At 42.8% G+C, this 20,596-nt stretch overlaps 1 protein-coding gene across 1 annotated transcript; it reads right to left on the reverse strand.

Annotated features, from left to right (window-relative positions):
- Positions 1 to 15,817: 15,817 nt before the first annotated feature.
- LOC138382684 (uncharacterized) lies at positions 15,818 to 17,634 on the reverse strand. The gene is made up of 2 exons (XM_069467219.1): positions 16,837 to 17,634; positions 15,818 to 16,398 (listed from the first exon to the last, which is right to left on the reverse strand). Exons 1-2 carry the CDS (start codon positions 17,447 to 17,449, stop codon positions 16,175 to 16,177), a joined length of 837 nt encoding a protein of 278 aa, XP_069323320.1. The 5' UTR covers positions 17,450 to 17,634; the 3' UTR covers positions 15,818 to 16,174.
- Between the last annotated feature and the right edge of the window lie 2,962 nt (positions 17,635 to 20,596).

Genomic DNA, 20,596 nt, shown 5'->3' on the forward strand with positions numbered 1-20,596 from the left:
ATGAATACTCCCAACTGGCACAGTCTTCTTCCACAGGTAAGCCTGTTCCCTTAATCATCACTGATCCCACCTGTTTCCAGTCTAGGTCATATACCTCACCTGGGCCATTTACACTTTCAGTCATTATCATCATTTACAATTCTCAGGTGAATCTCTTCAATTGCCATAGCTCAATTTCAATATTCAACATTGTATTTCTCCTTTTGTATCATCAGTTAAAATAAAGCAAGTCGCTATTAATAATTTCTATTTTGGGAAAGAAGGAGCATCATGGAGTACATTGTGGTAGAAGAAAGGGTTCAAAATTCTTGCTTCTTCCACTTACCAGCTACGACAGTGGACAAGTTACTCAATCTATGTTTTGGTTTCCTCTTATTATTGACATAAAAAAGGCTGCCATGAGGATTAAATAGCATGGTATATGGAACCGCGCCTGAAAATACTCAAAAGACGTTAACCATGGCTCTGCAATCTTCTGCTGGGCTTCCATTCAAATGCCCTTCTCACTCACACTCACAAAGACTGTGCAAGCCGACAGCAGCCCCTGCCACGGAATCCCTGCAAGTGCATCATCTCCATGAGCTTCCGCATTCACTTCCGCAAAAGGCGGACAAAGGCACACTAGGTGCTGCCATCCCAGAAACCGCTAATTTCTAAGTTAATTTTTTCCACTAAATTCAACTGCAAGAATTTCAGAAAAACTACAGTTGAGAGCACAGAGTAAATGCACAAATGGCCATCAGCTCCTAGCACTCCCAATTATGCCTCTCTGGTTTTTACATCCTATATTGGAATGGGGGGTACACAGTAACAGACTGGCTGGAGAGCAAGCATGTGTCAATGATAAGACAAAGGTGGGCACTCCGGAGCTCCCAAACAGCCTATCTCTGGGCCAGCATCCACCAAGCCCTAGGCTTGCAGCTGGTAGAATACATTCCTCTCCATCCTTTTCTCTTTGCCTTTCTGGTGAAATACTTTAAACCCATGGGAGTTTTGATTAACCTCAAATGATGTCATTGATGAATTTTCCAATTCATCTTGCTCAGAGAAATTGTGACACCTGAATTTCTGCTTTAATTCTGACGCCTCCACTTAAAGAGTCAGAGTCAAAAAAAAAAAAAAAAGCTCACAACAAGCAGTTGAGGGATATCAATGCATAATTGGCAAAAAAGTGTGGTTCCATAGCTCAGATGGCTATGTAAAATGGGCACACTTTTTGATTCCTCTAATAAGAACTTACCCAAATGAGGTAACTGCACAAGTGTAAAATGGTATACATACAAGTATGCTTAGAACAGCAATGAGTTTTAAAATGAAAAATTGGAAACAAATGTCTATCATTAAACCTAGAGTAAACTCTAACAGACACCGTTAGCTGCCTAGTCAGCAAGGCGTCTCCGCATCTTTTCTAACCGAACTCTAAACTTCTACTCAAATCTGAGACAATCAGAAAATGGTAATCTTCTGGTCACATGACCTGAGATGGTCCAAGTAGGAGGAAGCCCAGAATTAAGGAAGAGAAGCTCTCTTCCTCTGTATAGTGAACGGGCTCCTAGAGCTGCAGTAATTTTGCTGCCAAAGGAGCATGAAAAAGAGCAGGAAATAGAAAATTATAAAGAAATAAATTCTCAATCCTGATGAAAACATGCCTGAAGCCCCTACCCACTGGATTTTTCAATATGTTCTTATTATTTATGGTAGTTTGCCCTAGGAATTGTATTACTTACAATAAAAGCCATCCAATAAATGTATTCAGTCATTAAAAATATACGTATTTATTGACATGGAAAGAGGCTCACTACATGTTATTAGAAAAAATAGCAGATTATATAACACATAGAGCAAATATCCCATTTATTTAGAATTTTATCTGTATATAGTGTGTGCATGTAAATACACACACAGACTCAGAGATATGCCTGGAAGAATCTTACTAAAATGTCAACAATGGTTATTTCTAGTAGGATTTCTGAGGAATTTCACTTTCTTTTTTGTATTCTTCTACAGTGTTTGCTCTTATGCAACATGTATTTTTATGGGGGGAAGTAAGCTTTAAAAAATCTGGCTATTTACTGATTCTGTCTTTAGTCTAAAATAAATGGACAGCTTTGTTTCATATCCCTCTCCAAACTTAAGTGTTCCTGGAGGAAAAAAAAAAAAAAATCAAAGAAACTAGCCAGGCACACAAAATATTATTTCAGTATAAAATTCCATGATGAAGCAATGAAATCACTTTCAGATCTGAATTTATACATGCTGAAAAACAGCCAGAGGTATCTAAGTGTCTCTCTAGAAGAGTGGAAATAACATTAATCAAAATGAAACATCTTTTTACAGATGCTGAACACTTTGTATCTTGAAAAGTGAGAATCCTTGTGGCAGAGGCACAGGCAATGACCCAGCTGCATCCGGAAAGAGCAGGGACCACGGAGGCCACTCGAAAGCTGCAAAGAGGTGGCTGGTTTTGGGTGGTTTTATGGTTTCTCCTTGACTGCTGCTGGATGTACACACCCTTCTTCGTGGGATAAACCCCCAAGGACCTACCCTGCCCCCTCAGCAGCAGAGCCTTACTTAAGTCACTTCAAGCTCTCCAAAGGCAACAGTTCCAAGCAACCTAGAAGACTAGATGTTCTCTGTGACCCCTTTCAGTTCTAATTGTATAATTTAATTAAACACATTACATAAATTTGGAGGTGAGAGGTGATTATTTGAAAGATTTCAAACACCATTGGGTTAGAGACATCTGAGTGCCGTAGATTCAAGCTGGAAGTGATAGGTCTAAGAGGTAGCGCTGGGTTAGAAACACCTACCAAAGGCAGGCAGAAAACAGAAGTTAAAGATAAAAAAATCTCAATTTGTTTACTGGTGATTTTTACTAGAGCTTGTAGAATCTTTCAAAAGAAGGTCTCAAAAACTCTGCCTTCTGCAATCAGTTCATTGGTGTGAACATCTCTTTAAAGTAATAGGAATCTTAAAGATACTGCAAAGATACTGGGATGGTTTGTTTTACAAGTTAGTTTCCAGCTGTTATTTGTTGCTTTTACAATAAATTACTACATTATGCTTACACTGTATTTCATGATAATGCCATTATTCACAGTCAGGCACCTTTTAATTCTAGAAGAGTCACAGTACTCTAAGAAAGAAAAAAAAATCGAAAATAAACACCCACTATCAAATACTCCATGTTACATATTTGGCTTTGGGATCAAGTTTGAAATGCATCCCACAAAAGCATCCCTCCTACTCAAGATTACAAGCATGCCCTAGGTTATCCATTTGTTTATTCTGTGTCTAGTTCTAATTCACTCCCACATACATGGACTGTTGGCAGCCTTTGATCTCAAAGGGCATCAGAATGGGAAAGAAGACAATAATGAGTGGTTCTCAAATCTCAGGTCCAATAATAATCCCTTAGGGACCATCTCTAGTCTTCTGCATTAGTAGTTTGAGATGGGTTCAAGCAGCTATATTTTTAACAGGCATCCTATGTATATCTGAGTAAGGTATGGATCATCCTTTAGGAAACAGGAATAAAAATAATTACAAGGTAGTTTAGTTACAGATAATCAAGCCTGATTACATAACTTTATCTTGGATCATTCTACTCTTCTTCATATCTACGCTCACTATTCTCATCCCCTGTCCAGGAAGCTGCCACCATCTATCCCTGAACTTGGCAGTAATTCCCAAGTTGGTTCTTTTGCTTCGTCTTGCCCTCTCTAATCCCTTCTCAAGAAACTTGCCAGGAAGATCTTATATACTACAAATCAGACCACGTCCCTTCCCTTAAAACCCTTTGATAACTACTTGATGAGTATAGGGTTTCCTTTTGGGATGATGAAAATGTTTTATAATAGATACAGACAGTAGTTGCACAACATTGTGAATATACGAAATACCATTGAATCGTTCAGTTTAAAATTGTTCATTTTATGTTATATGAATTTCACCTCAATTTTTTAAAAAGGCAAAGGAAAACAAAAACTAAACCCTGCAGTGGTTCCCCATGGCACTTAGGATAAGATCCAAAGTCCGCAGCACGGCCTGGTAGGTCTGACATAAGCAGGCCCCAGCCTCTGTCTCAGCAGCCTCTGTCCTCCCCCCTCTCCACGCTCACTCTCTACTGTCCAGCCACACTGGCCATCTTTCAGTTTCCAAAATGCCAAGCTCTTTCTCATATCTGGGCTTCACACGTGGGACCCCCCCCCAACCTGAATAACTCGAATCATCCTTCAGGTATCAATTTATCGATCACTCTCCCATACAAGCCTCCCCCCAACACTCCTTCACCCTCATTATGCCCTTTCAGAGAAACACAGTCTTTTCCAAGTACTTATCATGAGTTCCAGTTACATAATTACTTTCATGTTTATTTGTTTGATGTCCTTTCCAGTAAACTATAGACTCCCAGGAGGATGGGAATAGTGATTATTTTGTTCACCACTGAATTCCCAGCACCTGTTGTGAACTTAGCACAGTAAATGTCTATTAATTTGGCACAACGAATACCTAGCATGCTTTTCTCTAAATACATTAAATCTCTACTACAAAATGATTATAGGGTTAGGTCACAATATTATATGAGACTTCAACATGCATATCAAAATTATCCCTTTAATAACCAGATGAGAAAAATCAGACACTACTTACGGTCACCTCAACACTATATAGAATGCATCAAGCCGTGCACAGAAAACAGCTTCTCTAACTCATACAGCACCTGCTTTGTGTTACTTGACAGAATCAAGACCCTAATGACCAAGAAAATTCCACTTAAAAACTCTCTTCTCATGCCACAGCACATTACTGAGTAATAAGGAAGGAAACATAGTGTACATCTCTGAAGAAAGACACAATTGAAATGGGTAAAAGACTGGAACTGGGAAGGATGTCACAAGAAACTGCTTGCTATTCTCACAGGCATGACTTTCTTGAAGAAAAGTGTATAAAGTACTACAAGAAAATAAGAGCCCTTAACTCATTCAGTTCTGAAAGATAAAGAAAGAGGAAAATAAAGGAGAAACTCACATAAGAGCACGCATAATTGGTGTTTTGTTACTAAACAAACTGCTCAGCGGTTATAGGTGTGCAAGTGATTTATTCTTTCCTATCTTGCACTTGTATTAACTAGAACACTAATTTGTTCATGAGGCTGAAGTGTGTCTTAATTACTTGCCTTCAAAGCTTTTGTCCATTTAAAATAAGCTTATTTCTTTTCCACTGTCAGCTCACTCAGAGCCGCCTAATCCACAATTCTCTGGCCCAGCACTCAACCACTTCTGATCATTACGGAGAGCAGAGGCAAGCAACGGCCTTACAGGCAGGTTCCAGAAAAGATCCATCTGTTCATAACTGTGTGCACCAGCCCTCAAAGCATGCCCCAGCCCTGCTCCCACCACAAGGGCAGAAGAACATCAAGACCTGAACACATTTACAACCCATGCCACAGGCTATTTTTTTTTTTTTTTTTTTTTTTTTTTTTTTTGAGACAGAGTCTCACTCTGTTGCCCAGGCTAGAGTGAGTGCCGTGGCGTCAGCCTAGCTCACAGCAACCTCAAACTCCTGAGCTCAAGCGATCCTCCTGTCTCAGCCTCCCGAGTAGCTGGGACTACAGGCATGCGCCACCATGCCCGGCTAATTTTTTCTATATATATTTTTAGCTGTCCATATAATTTCTTTCTATTTTTAGTAGAGATGGGGTCTCGCTCTTGCTCAGGCTGGTCTCGAACTCCTGAGCTCAAACGATCCGCCCACCTCGGCCTCCCAGAGTGCTAGGATTACAGGCGTGAGCCACCGCGCCCGGCCTACAGGCTATTTTTCAATACTTAAATTCTTCTTTTGCCAGGGCTTTGGATTTTCCCAGGCCCGAGGTCTTAGACCTAATGGTGATTTGCACAGCTGTTAATTTTAAGAATATCCCCATGTGTGCTACAATGGCTAAAGGCACTCACTGCTCCTGGCACCTGAGGATGGAGCACCCACAACTTGCGGGGGGGAGGTGCAGTAGCTGTGCCCTTTTGAACATTTAGTTGGAGATGGCTCTAAAGCCTTTTCTTAATAGAGGCTCCAGCACTCAGCTCTCTGTGCTTGGCTGGGAACCCCTAGAGAAAGGATGAACAGCTATGGGGCCAACATGCTGGCAACCAACAAGACTGCTATCCAACAAGGGGCAGAGCCCGAGCAGTCACATTGCCCCACCACCATCCCTAAGGATTCCAAGCTGCCCTTTTGTGCCCCTTTCCGTAAGGCAGTGTGTGCGTGCATGACTGCGACAGTGGCCCCCAGCTCTGCTTCCTTGACACACCTTCTTAATTTGCTCTATACTTGAAGATGCTACTCGAGTCCATTCCCCTCTTCCCAATGCATTCTTATTAACATACGTAACCTAAACTTTTGTACCCCCACAATATGCTGAAATAATAATAAAAAAAGAAAATTATAATATATTGTGGGACTACTATGCAGCCATTAAAATAGCTTGATTAAAAGTCTTTATACCATGAGGAAAAAACATTCTTATCATTGTTTTTGTCGTAGAACCACATAAACTTCCACAGAAGATGAGGCAAAGGAGACTGATAATACTATAAAAAGCATCCTCATGCAGGAAAGTAAAGTGCCAGCAAAACCAAACCCTTAGAGAGCAGAGGCATGACCTGTAGCCATTCAGGAACAGGTCATGAGACCAGTATGTTAACATGTTAAAGCTATCACACTTAGAGATGAGGTCAGTAAGAACTGCTGCCAGAAAATAAGACAGGGACGGTGAGAAAATGAGGGGCTGAAGGATCCAATAACAAAGACATTGAAGGGAGATTGCCAAATTGTCAAAAATACGTGACAACAGGCAAAAGTGGGTGACTGGAAAACCAGAGAGGAAGGAATGAAGAGTCAGTAAAGGGACTGACTCCTGGTGGCAGGGGTGAGATTATACATGCAGGTACCTTCTGCCCCACCTGGAGCTAGCAAGATTTTTTGCAGTAGAAGAAACCAGAATGTCAGAAGAGAAAAACCTAATCAGATTTATTATACCATTTCCATGCTTTAAGGAACTGGGGAACATCCGAATAGGAAAACAGAAAACTCTTCAAGTATTTTCCACTGAGGAAATTTAATGCAGAGAATCGGTTACTCAGGTGATGGAGGCACAGAGAGCCTAACACCAGACGGTGAGGTAATGGAGAGATTAGCAAGGGCAGGAGGCCCCACCTCCCCTGGGTGCTGCTGGAGTCTGTGGGCCAAGGTCACCAGCGAGCAGCTAGAACCAGAGAAGGTCTGTGGAGCCTCGGTGAGCTGTGCTACTGAGAAAGGACTTCCCCTGCCAGGGGTACCACCCAAAGCCAGGGAAAATAAAAAATATCCAGCTTTGCCTTCTCCCTGCCGCTTCCTACCAGGGCCCCCCATGGGTGGAACATAGCAAGCCAGCTGACTCAGAAATCTGGGAAACAGCCTGCAGGGGTGAGCCTCCTCTGATACAGAGAGGAAGAGGGAAGAGCAAGGCATGCTACACCCAACACAACAGGAAAGGATAGAAATGCTGGCGAAAGGAGGAGGAGTTACAGTGAACTTTGACAAGCAAGCTCCTTTTGCAATAGACATACTTTTAAAAGGTTTGCTTACTGCCATTCAGTGGTCACAAAGGAATAAATAAAGTAGAAGCTCTACCTTGTGGAATAGCCTACTGACCTTCCTGCCATATTCAAGTGGCCCTGATGCTGCTGTGCGGACTCCAACTTGGAAGGGGGCCCGGGAATTTACTCCATATTCCCCCTTCCTCAGTTACAATTAAATCAGGACTAGTCCAAGCACGTGAAATTTTTTTTAAAAAATCTAGAATAAAAAAGGCTCTAACTTTCAAAAAGAAAAAATATCATAAATATTTCATAAAAGTAAATACACGCACATAGTACAAGTAAAACTCAGGAAATATGAATGAGGTTAGTGCATTGTATCAATGTATTGACAATATCCTGGTTATAAAACTGTACACTACAGTTTTATAAGATTTTTTTTTTGTGGAAACTGGGTAAAGGGTATACAGGATCTCTCTATATTATTTCTTATATCTGAATGTGACTCTATAATTATCTCAAAATAAAAACTTTAATTAAAAACATAGTAAATATGTGCATAACATCCTAAATTACCAAGACCTCTTCCTTTGCATTGTGTTTCACCACTAGTGTCCCGGGCCTCTGTTTCACTCATGTGCTCAGTATTTCTACTGTCATGACTTTGTTCTTCCTGTTAAGCAAAGCCCAGTAAGCTCTTTGCTGGCCCATTCCACAACTTCTCATAATTTGGTTTTCTCTTCGTCGTTGACTCAATGCTACTTTTATAAAAAGATGACGGTGTCAGGTTGCTCTTGTTGGATTATTCAGCCTTCACATTTCCAACTACAGAGAGAGCCAGAATATTAGCATTCATGCATGAGACAATTAGAAGCCTGCCTTATCTCATACCACCTAACAAGCTTTTACCTGCTCATTTCATAACTAAGCATTTACTTCAAAACAGCTGTCTTTAAATATTTATGCCTTCTTTCTCTCACTCTCCACACCCCTCGATCTCCTTTGGGAGTTGGTGGCCTAAGAACTGGTGGGAAAAATTGCAGACAAAAGCCTGGCATTATGACAGAACAAGAGGAAAAAAACAGCCCCATCCCCAGCTACCACTCATTCACTTAGCTAAAATATAGGCTATCAGAGCAGCAAGGAAAACAATACATATAAGTGTGTAAAGAGTCATGCTAGGTCTTCCAGAAACTGATGGTAGAAGAAAATCACCTCTTGCCCAAGAGCAAGGGGGAAAAAAAAATCACTATTCATCAAAAAATGAACATTCGCCACAGATATTTCTCCCACTCCCCTTCTCTGCAACTCCACGAATCCCTCCTGTAAAACTGTCTTCTTTTAATGATCTGATAGTGAATTATTTATATTTTTCAATTTATCTTTCCTTCTTCTTTTATTTATATCCAGAATTGGGCTACTTAGTGCTCGAAAGCCTCACCAAGATTACAGGCAAAACAGAGGACTCCCAATACTTCCAGGGGTGCCATGTCTAACTGGCAGGACAGGGCAACTAGCAGGGTGGAGGACTGAAAGCTCATCTGAAGAATGGCCGTGAGCTGAATGACCACATAGTGCAGGCCTCCACGTCATGCTGACTTCTTTAGGCAGCAATCCATCTCAAATTCTTTGCTGCCTCTCCCCCGCCCCCCACTACTTTAGCTCAGGTACTCATGGCCTGAGCAGTGCCATTTACTAACTGGTCTCCATGTCCCCAATTCACCCTCTATGAATACATTCCCCAAACATCCAGCAAAGTAACCTTTATCAGCTGCAAATCTAAGCTAGCATTGTCCTCATCCTACACAACCCTTCAGTAGCTCTCTATCACCTGAGGATGGGTCTCCCAAACTTGCCTTATTATAATTTAAAAAACAGCAGATTCTTCCATATCTTATGTTGAATTTCCCCAGAAGCAGACCTTGAGACTGAATTTAAGTGTAAGTTATTTATTTGGGAGGGGATCCTAGGAAGTTCTGGTAGAGAACTGGAAAAGGGGGACAGCCATTTTTAAGGAACAGGTTGTCTAGCACTGTGGTCCTCAATCCCCAGGCCACAGACCTGTACTGGTCCAGTCCGTGGCCTATTAGGCACCGGGCCACACATAAGGAGGTGAGTGGCCAGAGAGTGAGGGAAGCTTCATCTGCATTTATAGTTGTTCCCCATTGCTGGCCTCACTGCATAAGCTCCACCTCCTGTCAGATGAGCAGCAGCATTAGATTCTCACAGGCTTCTGAACCCTACTGTCAACTGCCTGTGTGAGGGATTCTAGGTTGCATGCTCCTTATGAGAATCTAATGCCTGATGATCTGAGGTGGAGCTGAGGTGGTGATGCTCGCACTGGGGAGGAGCTGCAAATACAGACTATCATTAGCAGAGAGGTTTGACCGCAAGATAAATGTAATGCACTTGAATCATCCTGAAAAGATCCCCCAACCCCAGTCTGTAGAAAAACTGTCTTCCATGAATTGGTCCCTGGTGCCAAAAAGGTTGGGGATCGCTGGCCTAGCAGACTGCTACTGTGGGTAACTGAGGCTCGGTTTCACAGGGGCGCTCTGGGATACAGTATAGAATATGTATCAGAGTTATCTCACACAAGGGTAGAGGATGCTTGTACCAGAGGACTGGTACTACCCAGTTCTCTTCTGTCATTGGCTGAAGTCTACTCCTGAGGCATTAACTGTGTTGTACTACTAATCTACCCCACATGTGGGACAGAAAGCCGTCGTTTGGAGAATAGGAGGTGCTTGCAGAATTCTGTCCCGGAGCAGGGAGTGTCAGGGCATAGGAATATGACACTGACCATGTCTGCTCCACAGGCCGTGTCCCTGAAGATTTCCATTCAGTGGGTCTTGGGTGAGATCTGGAAATCAATATTGTGACAAACACCTCATAGGATTCCTATGGACAGGCAGATTTGAAAACAGCTGACCAATATTATGAAGTCCAACATCTTTGGTGGATTCTACGGGTCCTCCATGGACTGTCTCCTGCCCTGCTCTTCAGACCAACTAACCCCCATGCACAGTCGCTTGTCAACCCACACTGAATTTGCACACTTCCCTGCAAGCAGCATGTTCTCTTTCATATGCAGGAACTGGGCCTTAAGAATCTTTATGATCCCCAGAGCTAAATACAGCACCATTCATACAGTAAATGCTCGAAAAATGTTTGTTAAAAAAATAATCCCAAAAGAAAATACATAGTATGGGATGGTTTAAGTAGTATTGGAAGGTTCTCTGGGCAAAACCATCTTCCCCATATATGAAAATAGTATTAATAGATACCATTCCACTATTAGAATTAAACAAATATATATTGAACACCTAATATATGCAAGACACTCAGGAATCCCTACAGAAAAGGACTTTAACCTTTTTATAAGCTTACAACTTAGCAACGATGTGCTGATACACACCTGTGACTAGAACCCTTCAAAGGAGATAAACACACAGGCAGTGACAGAAGGGTAAAGTGCGCTGTAAGAGGAACTGGACATACATCTGCCCGTACCTGTCTCGTGATTCTGCCAGGGTTGTCTACAGAGACACTACCACCCTCCACTTCACAGAGATTCAACAGGATAAAGAAGAAAGCCTTATTTCAATGGCATGGAACATCTGGGATTATGACTTCTTCCAATGACTAGGAATTTTGTACTTAGGATCCAGATGGCAACTTTGGGCTCTAACCCATAGGTGCATGATGGTTTCAGAGACTTTCTAGATGCTCAAGGTGCTCTCTTGCAAAGGAGACCAAAGCAGCAGCTCTGGCCACTTACAGCCATTAAAGACCTCATCCGTGGTTTTTCTCCACTGTTTGGGATATTAACCACAGCACCTTGGCTACATTCCAGTCTGGATAATTATATTGGGGCTAGCAAACTTCACTCTCCAGGGGCAACTAAATAAAGTATTCCTTCAGACTTGCTGCTATAACCTTTGTTATGCTGTTGTGGGCTATTAAAGAGCTATTCTATACTTGGGATGGCTGTATTTGTGAAAAATCAATAGCCCTGGTATAACTTTCTACACTGACAAGAAGTATATTCCAAAATATCACTGGCAAAGTTAGCAATTTTGGCTTTTTAAAACATACAGTGCCAGAAACAATTAGAGAACTACAGTAATTTCTTCTCCATTTTCTAAACATCTTACTATTCACACAGATAAAGACTGAAATATTGGCAACGTTATACCAAAAAAGAAGGAAAGTACATTAATTCCACAAAATACATACTTAGTGTATACCATATGCCAGGCTCTATTGTAGGTACTGGGCACTGTTCTCAGTGCCATGGGTCGTATTTTTGCCATAAATGTGAAAATTTTCCAAAGGGAATAATTCAACTTAATTCTCCTATGCTACTGCATTTCTAAAAATCTGAATATATCATCTTTACTTTAAAAACTACCAAACACAAGTCTCCCAATCAAATACTATTTTTGTACCCCCTCAAAATAAGAGTCTACAGGACCTTAAACTCTATGGGTATGTGGAAGTAAATGTGTGTCTAAGAATGAGAAAATGCTTTCCTGGCTAGCCTAGAGGGTAGCAAATGGGAGGTCGCTTATATATTTATTTGTTTGCCTGCTTTGAGCAATCGTCTTATTTGGGTAGGTAAGAGTTTACAGATTATAACAGCAGAAGCTGACATAAGGAAATGGAAAACATAAATATTTCTTGTTTAAAGCTTCTCTTTACTGTATGGAAAAAACACAAATCAGGTCCTTTAGCATTCTACCATAAGAATGAAAAACGACAAAAAGGAAAAAATACAAGTATTGTATATGTGTGTAGACATACCCATACAAATTATCTTGTACATGAAACTAGGAGAGGGAAGTTAACTAAATATTAAGATTCCAGTGGATTAAATTAAATGAATGAATTACAGAATATTTAACATCACAAGGTGCAGATACAGGAATGATTCAAAAAATTAAAATTGAAAGAAAAAAACCAAACCTTGAAATTCAGATTAATCCTAGAGTATCCAAAACAAGTACTTCTTCTGGACAAACTACATCCAGACAGTGGTAAATAGTTTTTTAAAAAAATCAGTGATGTTCATTTGAAATCTGCCAAATTATTATTCTGTTTGAAAATCCCTCTAGCCAGAACAAGTTAATAGTAGGCCTCTAAAACTAGGTTAAACATGCTGTAAATCAATTTATTCTCCCCCACAAATCTGCTAAAGTACATCTTTTCTGGTGAAAATGGCTTTTCAGTGGTACTTAATACTGTCACTACATTGTTTCTCCAAACAGCTCACTTCAGGTTTTTCTACTTAAATGCTTGCTTTTGTCATAAATAATAAACAATGGAATGCAGATTCTTTAAAATACCGTAAGGAACCTCAAAATGTATTACACATATATTTCCTAAGTTTAGAAGAAATGCTTAATAATGCATATATGATCCCAGTTTGCTATCCAATAATCCATTTGTTATCATTTTAGAGTTAAGAAACAATCTGCACTATCACTTCTCTCAGAGATAGATGACTCATCCTCCACTAACAGGCATTAGGTATCACCTTTGGCGAGATGGCTTTGATAAAAGATGGAAATGAATATTATTCAGGAACACAGCCGATCCCAGAAATCTAAAGAGCCTGGATCACTACACCAACAATATGTTTACTGCACTGCAGGACAGGAAACTGTAATAAGCGATTAATTAGCTATAATGTTTACACTCTTACAGGTATACAAACTGATCCACATAATCTTTCATCTCGCCCCTGTTAAAAATTCGCACATAAAATAAGAGATGAGTAAACAACTCCCAAAGCAAAGGTCTTGGCTTCCCAGTTTGAGTAAAGAGGTGGGAGCATAGGACTTTCAGAGATTGAAGGCAGAATATACCATATACAATGCATTTAAGACCACAATGTAGCCTAGTGTGTCAACCCTGAGTTTTTACTCTCAAATATCACTGTATTTTCTAAGTATGCTTACTAAGATAAAAAATTTGGTTATAAATTTTATGTAAATAAAGAACAAAGAAAGAAAAATGGGGGTGGGGATGTTCAAGTGTGACCCAAGATATCTTGAGACTGGCTCTATCACCAGGATCTAGTCACATTCTCTCACTCCGCATCAGTGGCCCTTAAAGTTAAAGGGTTAGGCCAGAGCATCAATCTCTGCTTCCTTCCTAGCAGTTAAAATTTTGCCATCTATTTAGGTATCATAGAGAACTCAAGGTTTTGTAATATCCTAAGAGCACCTGATGGCAGCAGAAAAGGTGCTTACAATGTTTAATGACTATAAAGGGAAGACTGTGAACAATCCTCCCAATCCCGCATTTTTCAGTTTACACTAGCTTTAAGAAGGCGATTAAAGTTGGATGCTTCATTTCATCTCACAATAACAACATAATTCTTATTATAATAAAAAATTGTAATATTCCTCGTAAAACATTCAAAAACAGAAACAGCTTCACCTCACTCAAATAAAACTTAGTGGATCTATCTCATTTGGAGGGTTGCAATGCCTGAGCTACAGTGTGAGTATCAGGATGTGGAAGCAGCTGTCACTGCTTTGTTTTTCATTCACAGTAGGTGGTTGCCAGGCAACAAAATACTATTGTCTGTTTCCATGATCTATTGGCCAATTCTACTGGTGATAATGCTTTCTATAGTTTAAAACAGGGCCACCTTTTGGACAAAAAGAAATGAGAAAAAATTCTAAGGATGACAATAAAATATATATGAATAAATATACTGAATGTACCCTAATATTATGTGTAGAAATATGTAACTGTGTGCTGATATACATATGTATATTTTGCATATATGCATATGGTATCTAAAAACCCAACTAAATTTGATAGGCCCGCAGCTGAAATCTAAATCCCTGAGGGAAAATACAGGCATGAACTAGAGAAATGAAAACATAGCAAAAATTTTTTTCTTTACAATAGCAATAATTTCCAATTTGTCAGATGTATCAAATCCTGTTCCTTTGAATATGAAGTCCTCCAGTCAGAAAAGCAATTCTGTCTTCTTATATAAAAATAATAAATGAAAAGCCTTTATCACCTACTTTGGAATCATCTAACATATTTAATATGTTGTTTCACTTAATATCATATGCTACCAATGTGTACAAAGATAATTCAAATAGTGTTGCTTGTTTACACCCAAGAATCTTAAAATATATTCATCTTAAAAATAATTGAATTGTTCTCCCTGGAATAGCCTCATGTGATTCTCCACTTTGTTTTGATATGAGTCCCTGGGGAATAACAGTCAAGCTATGTTACTCTTGCATATTTCACTAGCTTACAAATAAAATAACACTCACCATACTCGATATAAAGTTGTCAACATTAACTTGCATCAGTTGCTCTTTGTTTTGCATTGACAAAGCTTCTAAAGTTAAGAATTGTAATATTCTTAGATATACAGACACAACATCAAAACAGCCTGGAGGAATTAAAGCTTGAAAATGCTAGAGGCAATCACGTTTTGAAATGAAGAGAAATCAGTATCATTTACAGGTACATATATATTTCTGCAAAGGCCCTAAATAATGCAGAACAATCTTTGCATTCTATGCAATGCTCATCTGTCTTCCTTCACAATTATTTCAAAAGCACATTAAATTAACTATTTAATGCATTTCTCTCAAGGGGACTTTCACTTTTTGAAATTCATTATCACTTGCTAATCTGTACATTACAAGAAACTGGGATAAGGAATATCCATTACATCGATAGATATTATTAACATATAGTCTCTATCAAAGGGGCAACTCTGGCAAAACGAAAGCAAAGTGTGTTAATAATGAACTAAGTACCAGTCAAAATTACCACTTTCCCGGAGAAACGTACCCACCTCACAAGAGCGCCCACCTGGGTTTCTCCTTCACATCTCACCCCACAAATGACCCACTTCCTTCTCCCTCTCCTTCCCAAGCTCGCTCACCTGTGTCTCTCCTTCTCCAAGAATCAATTTCCTTCCCACTTTCTCCATCCTCTCCAGATCCCTTAAGCACCCTTCATTACTTACTTTCTCCAAACTACCAGACTCAAATCTGCAGCCCAGTTTGCCAGGAACCTCTCCATAAACACTTATTTCCCTCATTCTCCTAGATCCGTTTTTAAAAATCGCTGCCACCGAACGAATACAATCTTAATAAAATTAGAGTTACTGGCCAGTTTTTTTTTTTTTTTTTTTTATGTTACAGCAGTGAAAGATTGAGCGAGAGAAAAGGAGAAAAGCAGCCGAGTATTTGGGGGAAGGAGAGTGGCTAAGCGGGTATACACATTGAGACGCGGCGATCCTACAGAGCTGGGCTTCCCCACCTGTCGACCCCACTTCCCCCATGTGCTCGCCGCGGGATGACAACCACAACACTCCAGAACCACCCCCTCCAAAAAGTGGGCGGGGTTATGCTTTCAGCCAATCAGGACACGCGAGCCCCGGGTGTCCAACCTATGGGGTGGCCGTGGCCGTGCAGGGGGAGGACGTGGGGTGGTCCGGGAGGTGTCGCGTCCGTGGGAGGCGCGCACGTGTCGAGTCCGGAGAGGCCGGGAGGCGGCGGACGTCCAGATGCAGAGGCGCGGGCTCTGCACCCTGGCATCCGCACTGTCTAGCTACCCACTGCCCCCTTTGCCTCAGGCTGGGCCGGGCAGGGCGCGTTCCCGCCGAGGAAGACCTGTCCAAGGTGTCCGAGTTCCCGTGAGAGGGGACACTCACAAATAACAACAATAGTATCTAGCGCAGACAAGGCAGAGAGGAAAGTTTCCGGCCCGCACCAGAGCGGAGTCCGCCGAGGCAAGGAGGAGAAGGGATGCAGGGCGGAAGGGTGAAAACCTGGAAAGAAGAGGGCAGGGGGAGGACGGGCCGGACGGGATCCTGGGCCAGATCGGGGGCGGCGGGCGGCGGGGTGCGCTGTCCAAGGTGCAGGGAAGGTGGTTGGCGCGCAGCAGGCGCGGAGCCCGGAGCCGACACAGGCTGGCGGGCGGCGGGGAAATCGGGGAACAGCTGTCTGGGGCACCGGGCAACCCCGGGCTCCTAAAAGTGACCGGGCTTGAGCTGGGGTGCGAAGGGGAAGGGCGTGGGGGTCTGCACCGACGCCCCCACGCTTCCACGTACCTCTCCCTACCAGCCTCACCTCCAGCTCCACTCCCCTCCCCCCTCGCCCACTCCCCTCCAAGCCTAGGTCCAGGTGCCGCGGCGGGGGCGGGACCAGAAAACCCCGGCCCGGAGCCTGGACGCCCCAGGGATGCTGCGGGCTCGAGAGCTGCTTACCTAGGGCTGCGGTATGAAGAGCAGAGACAGCCCGCCGCGCGGAGCCGGGCGCCGGGCGCGGCGCGGCTCCTCCTAGCCTCGGCGTCCTCCCCCTTCTCGGCTTCTCCCGGACTCTGTCCCGGGCAAGGAGCTGCGAGACGGGGCCGGGCTGCAGCCGCCGTTCCCTCCACCGCCGCCGTCGCCGCCGCCGCAGACAGAGGACGCCCCGTGGCGGCTGGAAGCCTGTGTGAGTAGCGGCGCCCGAGAGAGCAGGGATCTGCTGAGGGGCGCTGGAGACTCCGCGGCTCGGGGCGCGCGGGCGTGCGCACGCGCGCCTGCGAGTGTGAGTGCGTGTGCGCGCGCGCGCGCCCACGGGGTGGGGGAGTCGCGAGGGGAGGGGGAGAAAGGCTGAGAGATGCTCGTAGGGACCGAGGCAAAATTCTTCGCCCCCGGAAATCCGTAAGCCCGGAGAAGGAGGATCGAACGCGTCTCGCCTGAAGGAACTGCCGGCGCGAGGCGGCCGCAGAGGAGGAGGGGAAGGCGGCGAGGCGCGCTCAGACTCCGGATCCAAGCCAGGCTGAGCTGAGCGGAACGCGCAGCCACCGATGCAGCAGAGGCGGCGCCCGCAGCCCATGGTCGCGCTGCCCCCTCTTGGGAGGGGCCGAGGCCGCTCGCTCCGGCCACCGCCGCGGCTGTCCAGGCTTCTGGGCTGGGCGCAGGGAAACAGAGATAGGGACCCCACGGTTGCCACGGCGACCTTGGAGGCGCCAGGCCCGCCGAGGGGCCACGCGGGGGACCCGGGCGCACGTGGCTGCCTCGGGCTGGAGCGGGCGTGTGCCAGGGCTGCGGCGTGGGGTAGACAGTGGGGTAGGGCTGAGCTCAGCCAACCGCCTGGCCTGGGCAGAGGATGCGGGATGTGGGACTGAGTGCGCTCGGCCGGGGGTGCGGTAAGCATGCACGGTTGATGCGGACTGCGGGGAGTCCTCACTCCAGGTGGAATGTTGCCCCTCTTTTTCCTCCCTTGAGTCCACTTTTCGTCAAAGTTGTCCGCTTCCCAGATAAAAGTGCCGCCCTCCTCTTTGTTAAGGATTCAACTTAACTGTGCAGGAATCCAAGCAGTGCCTCTGTCAAGTCAGGCTCATCCAAGCCACATTGTAATACCATAGAAATAAATTTTTAAAGCACAATTACATGTCCTGCCTCTTAAAAGATATATCGTCTTAGCAGTATGCTTGTCCAGGCTTACTTTAAATTCTGAGTGGAATGGAATTTTATTCACCCAAGCATTTCTTCAAGGGTCATAAGGTCTGGGTAATAGTTGAAATAGGCTTCCTGGCAGGAATCCTCAGGGCAGTGATTGTGTTGTGTATACTTTTGCGGGCCCTCCAGTACTTAGCACAGTACCATGTACATTGTGAGTTCTCTACAAATGAATGAATGGCATTGTTTTCTAGCTTCACGTAACCCGAAGGCAAAGACTTGGATGCTGGGAAAGTCATTACCACCCCACTAGGCTTGCTTGATTTTAACTTATGCGATTTCCCGGTGTGAGGCTATTTTCCCCTCTGGCGGCCAGAGCCCCAGTGCGAAAAAAGAAAACAGAATATTGACTCATTGTGCAACATTAACAAAGGGTGCTCGCCAAGAGCACTCTATAGGGAACCCAATAGGGTCCTCTGGGTGTGAGAAGGCTAAAGCCAGCTTTAGTTCGGTCCTGGGGGATCCTAACCTTTCAAAATGTGAAAGTGTCCATGTATACTATCCCTTTTAGAGCAGAAGGGTGGGGAACAGAGTTTTAAGAGAAATACATGTTTCTAGTAGTTTGTCAGGTACAAGCTTTTCTCTTGTAAAGAGCAGTACTTCGTGGACACTTGCCACAACAGGCAGGATCACCCCAGACTGCTAATTCTGCTGTGGCACCAAGCCCACATCCTTCAACCTTGGTATTTCTACAAGTATCCTCTTAGAAGCAAAAGTCCTCAATTTTATATTCCATGCTAAATTTCAATTCCTTTGGACTCAGCCTCTTCTATGAGCTGCTTCTCTCACCACTCATGATATCACAGCTGTGAAATATAACTGAAATAAAGTGAAAATTAAAATGGATTTGTTTGGGTGCTGCCATGTATTCTCTAGTGGGGGTCCGTTTAAATGACTTCTCCACTGTCACTCAATTTACAATCTTCTTAGAAGACATTTGCTGTGATATTGGAATTCATGTGCTTTTTTTTTTTTTTTTGTCATGTTGAAAGCTTAAATATTTTAATTTTTTACTGGAAAGGAAGCTCTAAAACTTGCAGGAGAAGCAGAAAAACTCTGATACCCAAAATGGAGCCTTTACAGCCAATGTATAAAATGGGTATGAATCAAAATCTCCCAAAATAATTTGAAAGTTTTGTTTTTCTTAGAATTTTGCTTTTAGGGTTTTGATGGGGCTCAGAAACTGATCAGCCAAAATATGCTGCTTTGACATGCTGGACTGGAGAAGCAGCCTCAAGGTCTCTCTGACCTTTTCCCCCACTTCTGTCTTTCAGTCTTCTATCTCCCCCAAAGCACAGGATGAAGTTGTTCTCTGAGGTTTCCTTATCTATCTAGAAACAGGACCTGCCAAAGAGCACGTTTGCCTTCACCTAACTCATATCACAGGAAGAAAGACCGAAGTCTGTCAACACAACTGGACAGACTTTTGTCACACTGCTCTGTGAGCCCAACAGACTTCATCCCAGACCAGTATATGTTCTCCGAGCCCACTGAATTTCCCTGAAGTCATTTACTATCCCCCTTAAAAACAACCATTCCTCATCTCTGTTTTTCCCCTATACAGAAGGATATCTAGGCATTTGTACCCCATTGGGTTATTGCAGGTAATCATTCTCCTGCAATCCCCCCTGTGTTATGCATGTTGAAATAAGTATTGTATGTCTTTTCTCCTATTAATCTGCCTTTTGTCAGTTGATTTTCGGTGAACCTTCAGAGGGTTGAAACCCCTACAGTGTCAACCACTTCCCAAGTGCTTGTATTATTACTTGGTGCGGTGGAAGAATGTTAAAACTGTAACTTCTCTGATGACCACCAAAGAGGAAAACCTTGTCTTTATAAAAATAAATACATTTATAAGAAGCCAACATTTAAAAATAAGAATATAGGTATACAGTGATCTTAATTTATATTAATTTAAAAATAAATAATGGAAATTTAAAAGATGAACAATGAAAAGAAAGAATAGCAACATAAGATATATAGTGTTTTTGGACCACTTAAAAATAAAAGTTTGGAGGAACAACTACAGTGAAAACACTATCAACACATACCTCCTCTTGCTACTTAAATACTAGACAATAATAAAATGTACAGCTGAGACATTCATTTTTATATGTTGTTATCAGTTGGACTGAGAATCAATAGCATATTTCTAAAGGTCTTATTTTTCTTCCTAAAAAGGGAATGCTCCTTAACATAACTGCTTTTTTCAATTTGCAGCAGTGCAATAAACTAGTCAAATATTAACTTCCTTAAAAACACAGGATCATGAAGGGGTAGGGTATGAAGTACTTTAAACTGATTTGATCACAACTATATAATCTATTCTGTCGGTCTAAATAAAAGCTTTCTACCTCTCAAGACTGGTAAATTTAGACCATGAGATGTACCATGAATTCCAAAGTCAACTCCCCATGCTGGGAGCAGATTGCCCCAAATTCTTTGAAGTGAGAAGTGAGGAACCGTTAGCTGAAGTGCTGCTGTAGATTTGAGTGGCTGTGAGCAAGCATAAGGATACAGG

This window comes from Eulemur rufifrons, chromosome 4 (genome assembly GCF_041146395.1).
Source record: "Eulemur rufifrons isolate Redbay chromosome 4, OSU_ERuf_1, whole genome shotgun sequence".
Classification (NCBI taxonomy): domain Eukaryota; kingdom Metazoa; phylum Chordata; class Mammalia; order Primates; family Lemuridae; genus Eulemur; species Eulemur rufifrons.

What these genes read in the sequence shown, in the direction of transcription:
- LOC138382684 (XM_069467219.1), bottom strand. Translation starts at nt 17,449, where the DNA reads ATGGGCTGCGGGCGCCGCCTCTGCTGCATCGGTGGCTGCGCGTTCCGC. An exon ending in TCTTCATACCGCAGCCCTAG is followed by an intron (nt 16,399 to 16,836) that starts GTAAGCAGCTCT and finishes TCTTCTTTCCAG; the next exon opens with GTTTTCACCCTTCCGCCCTG.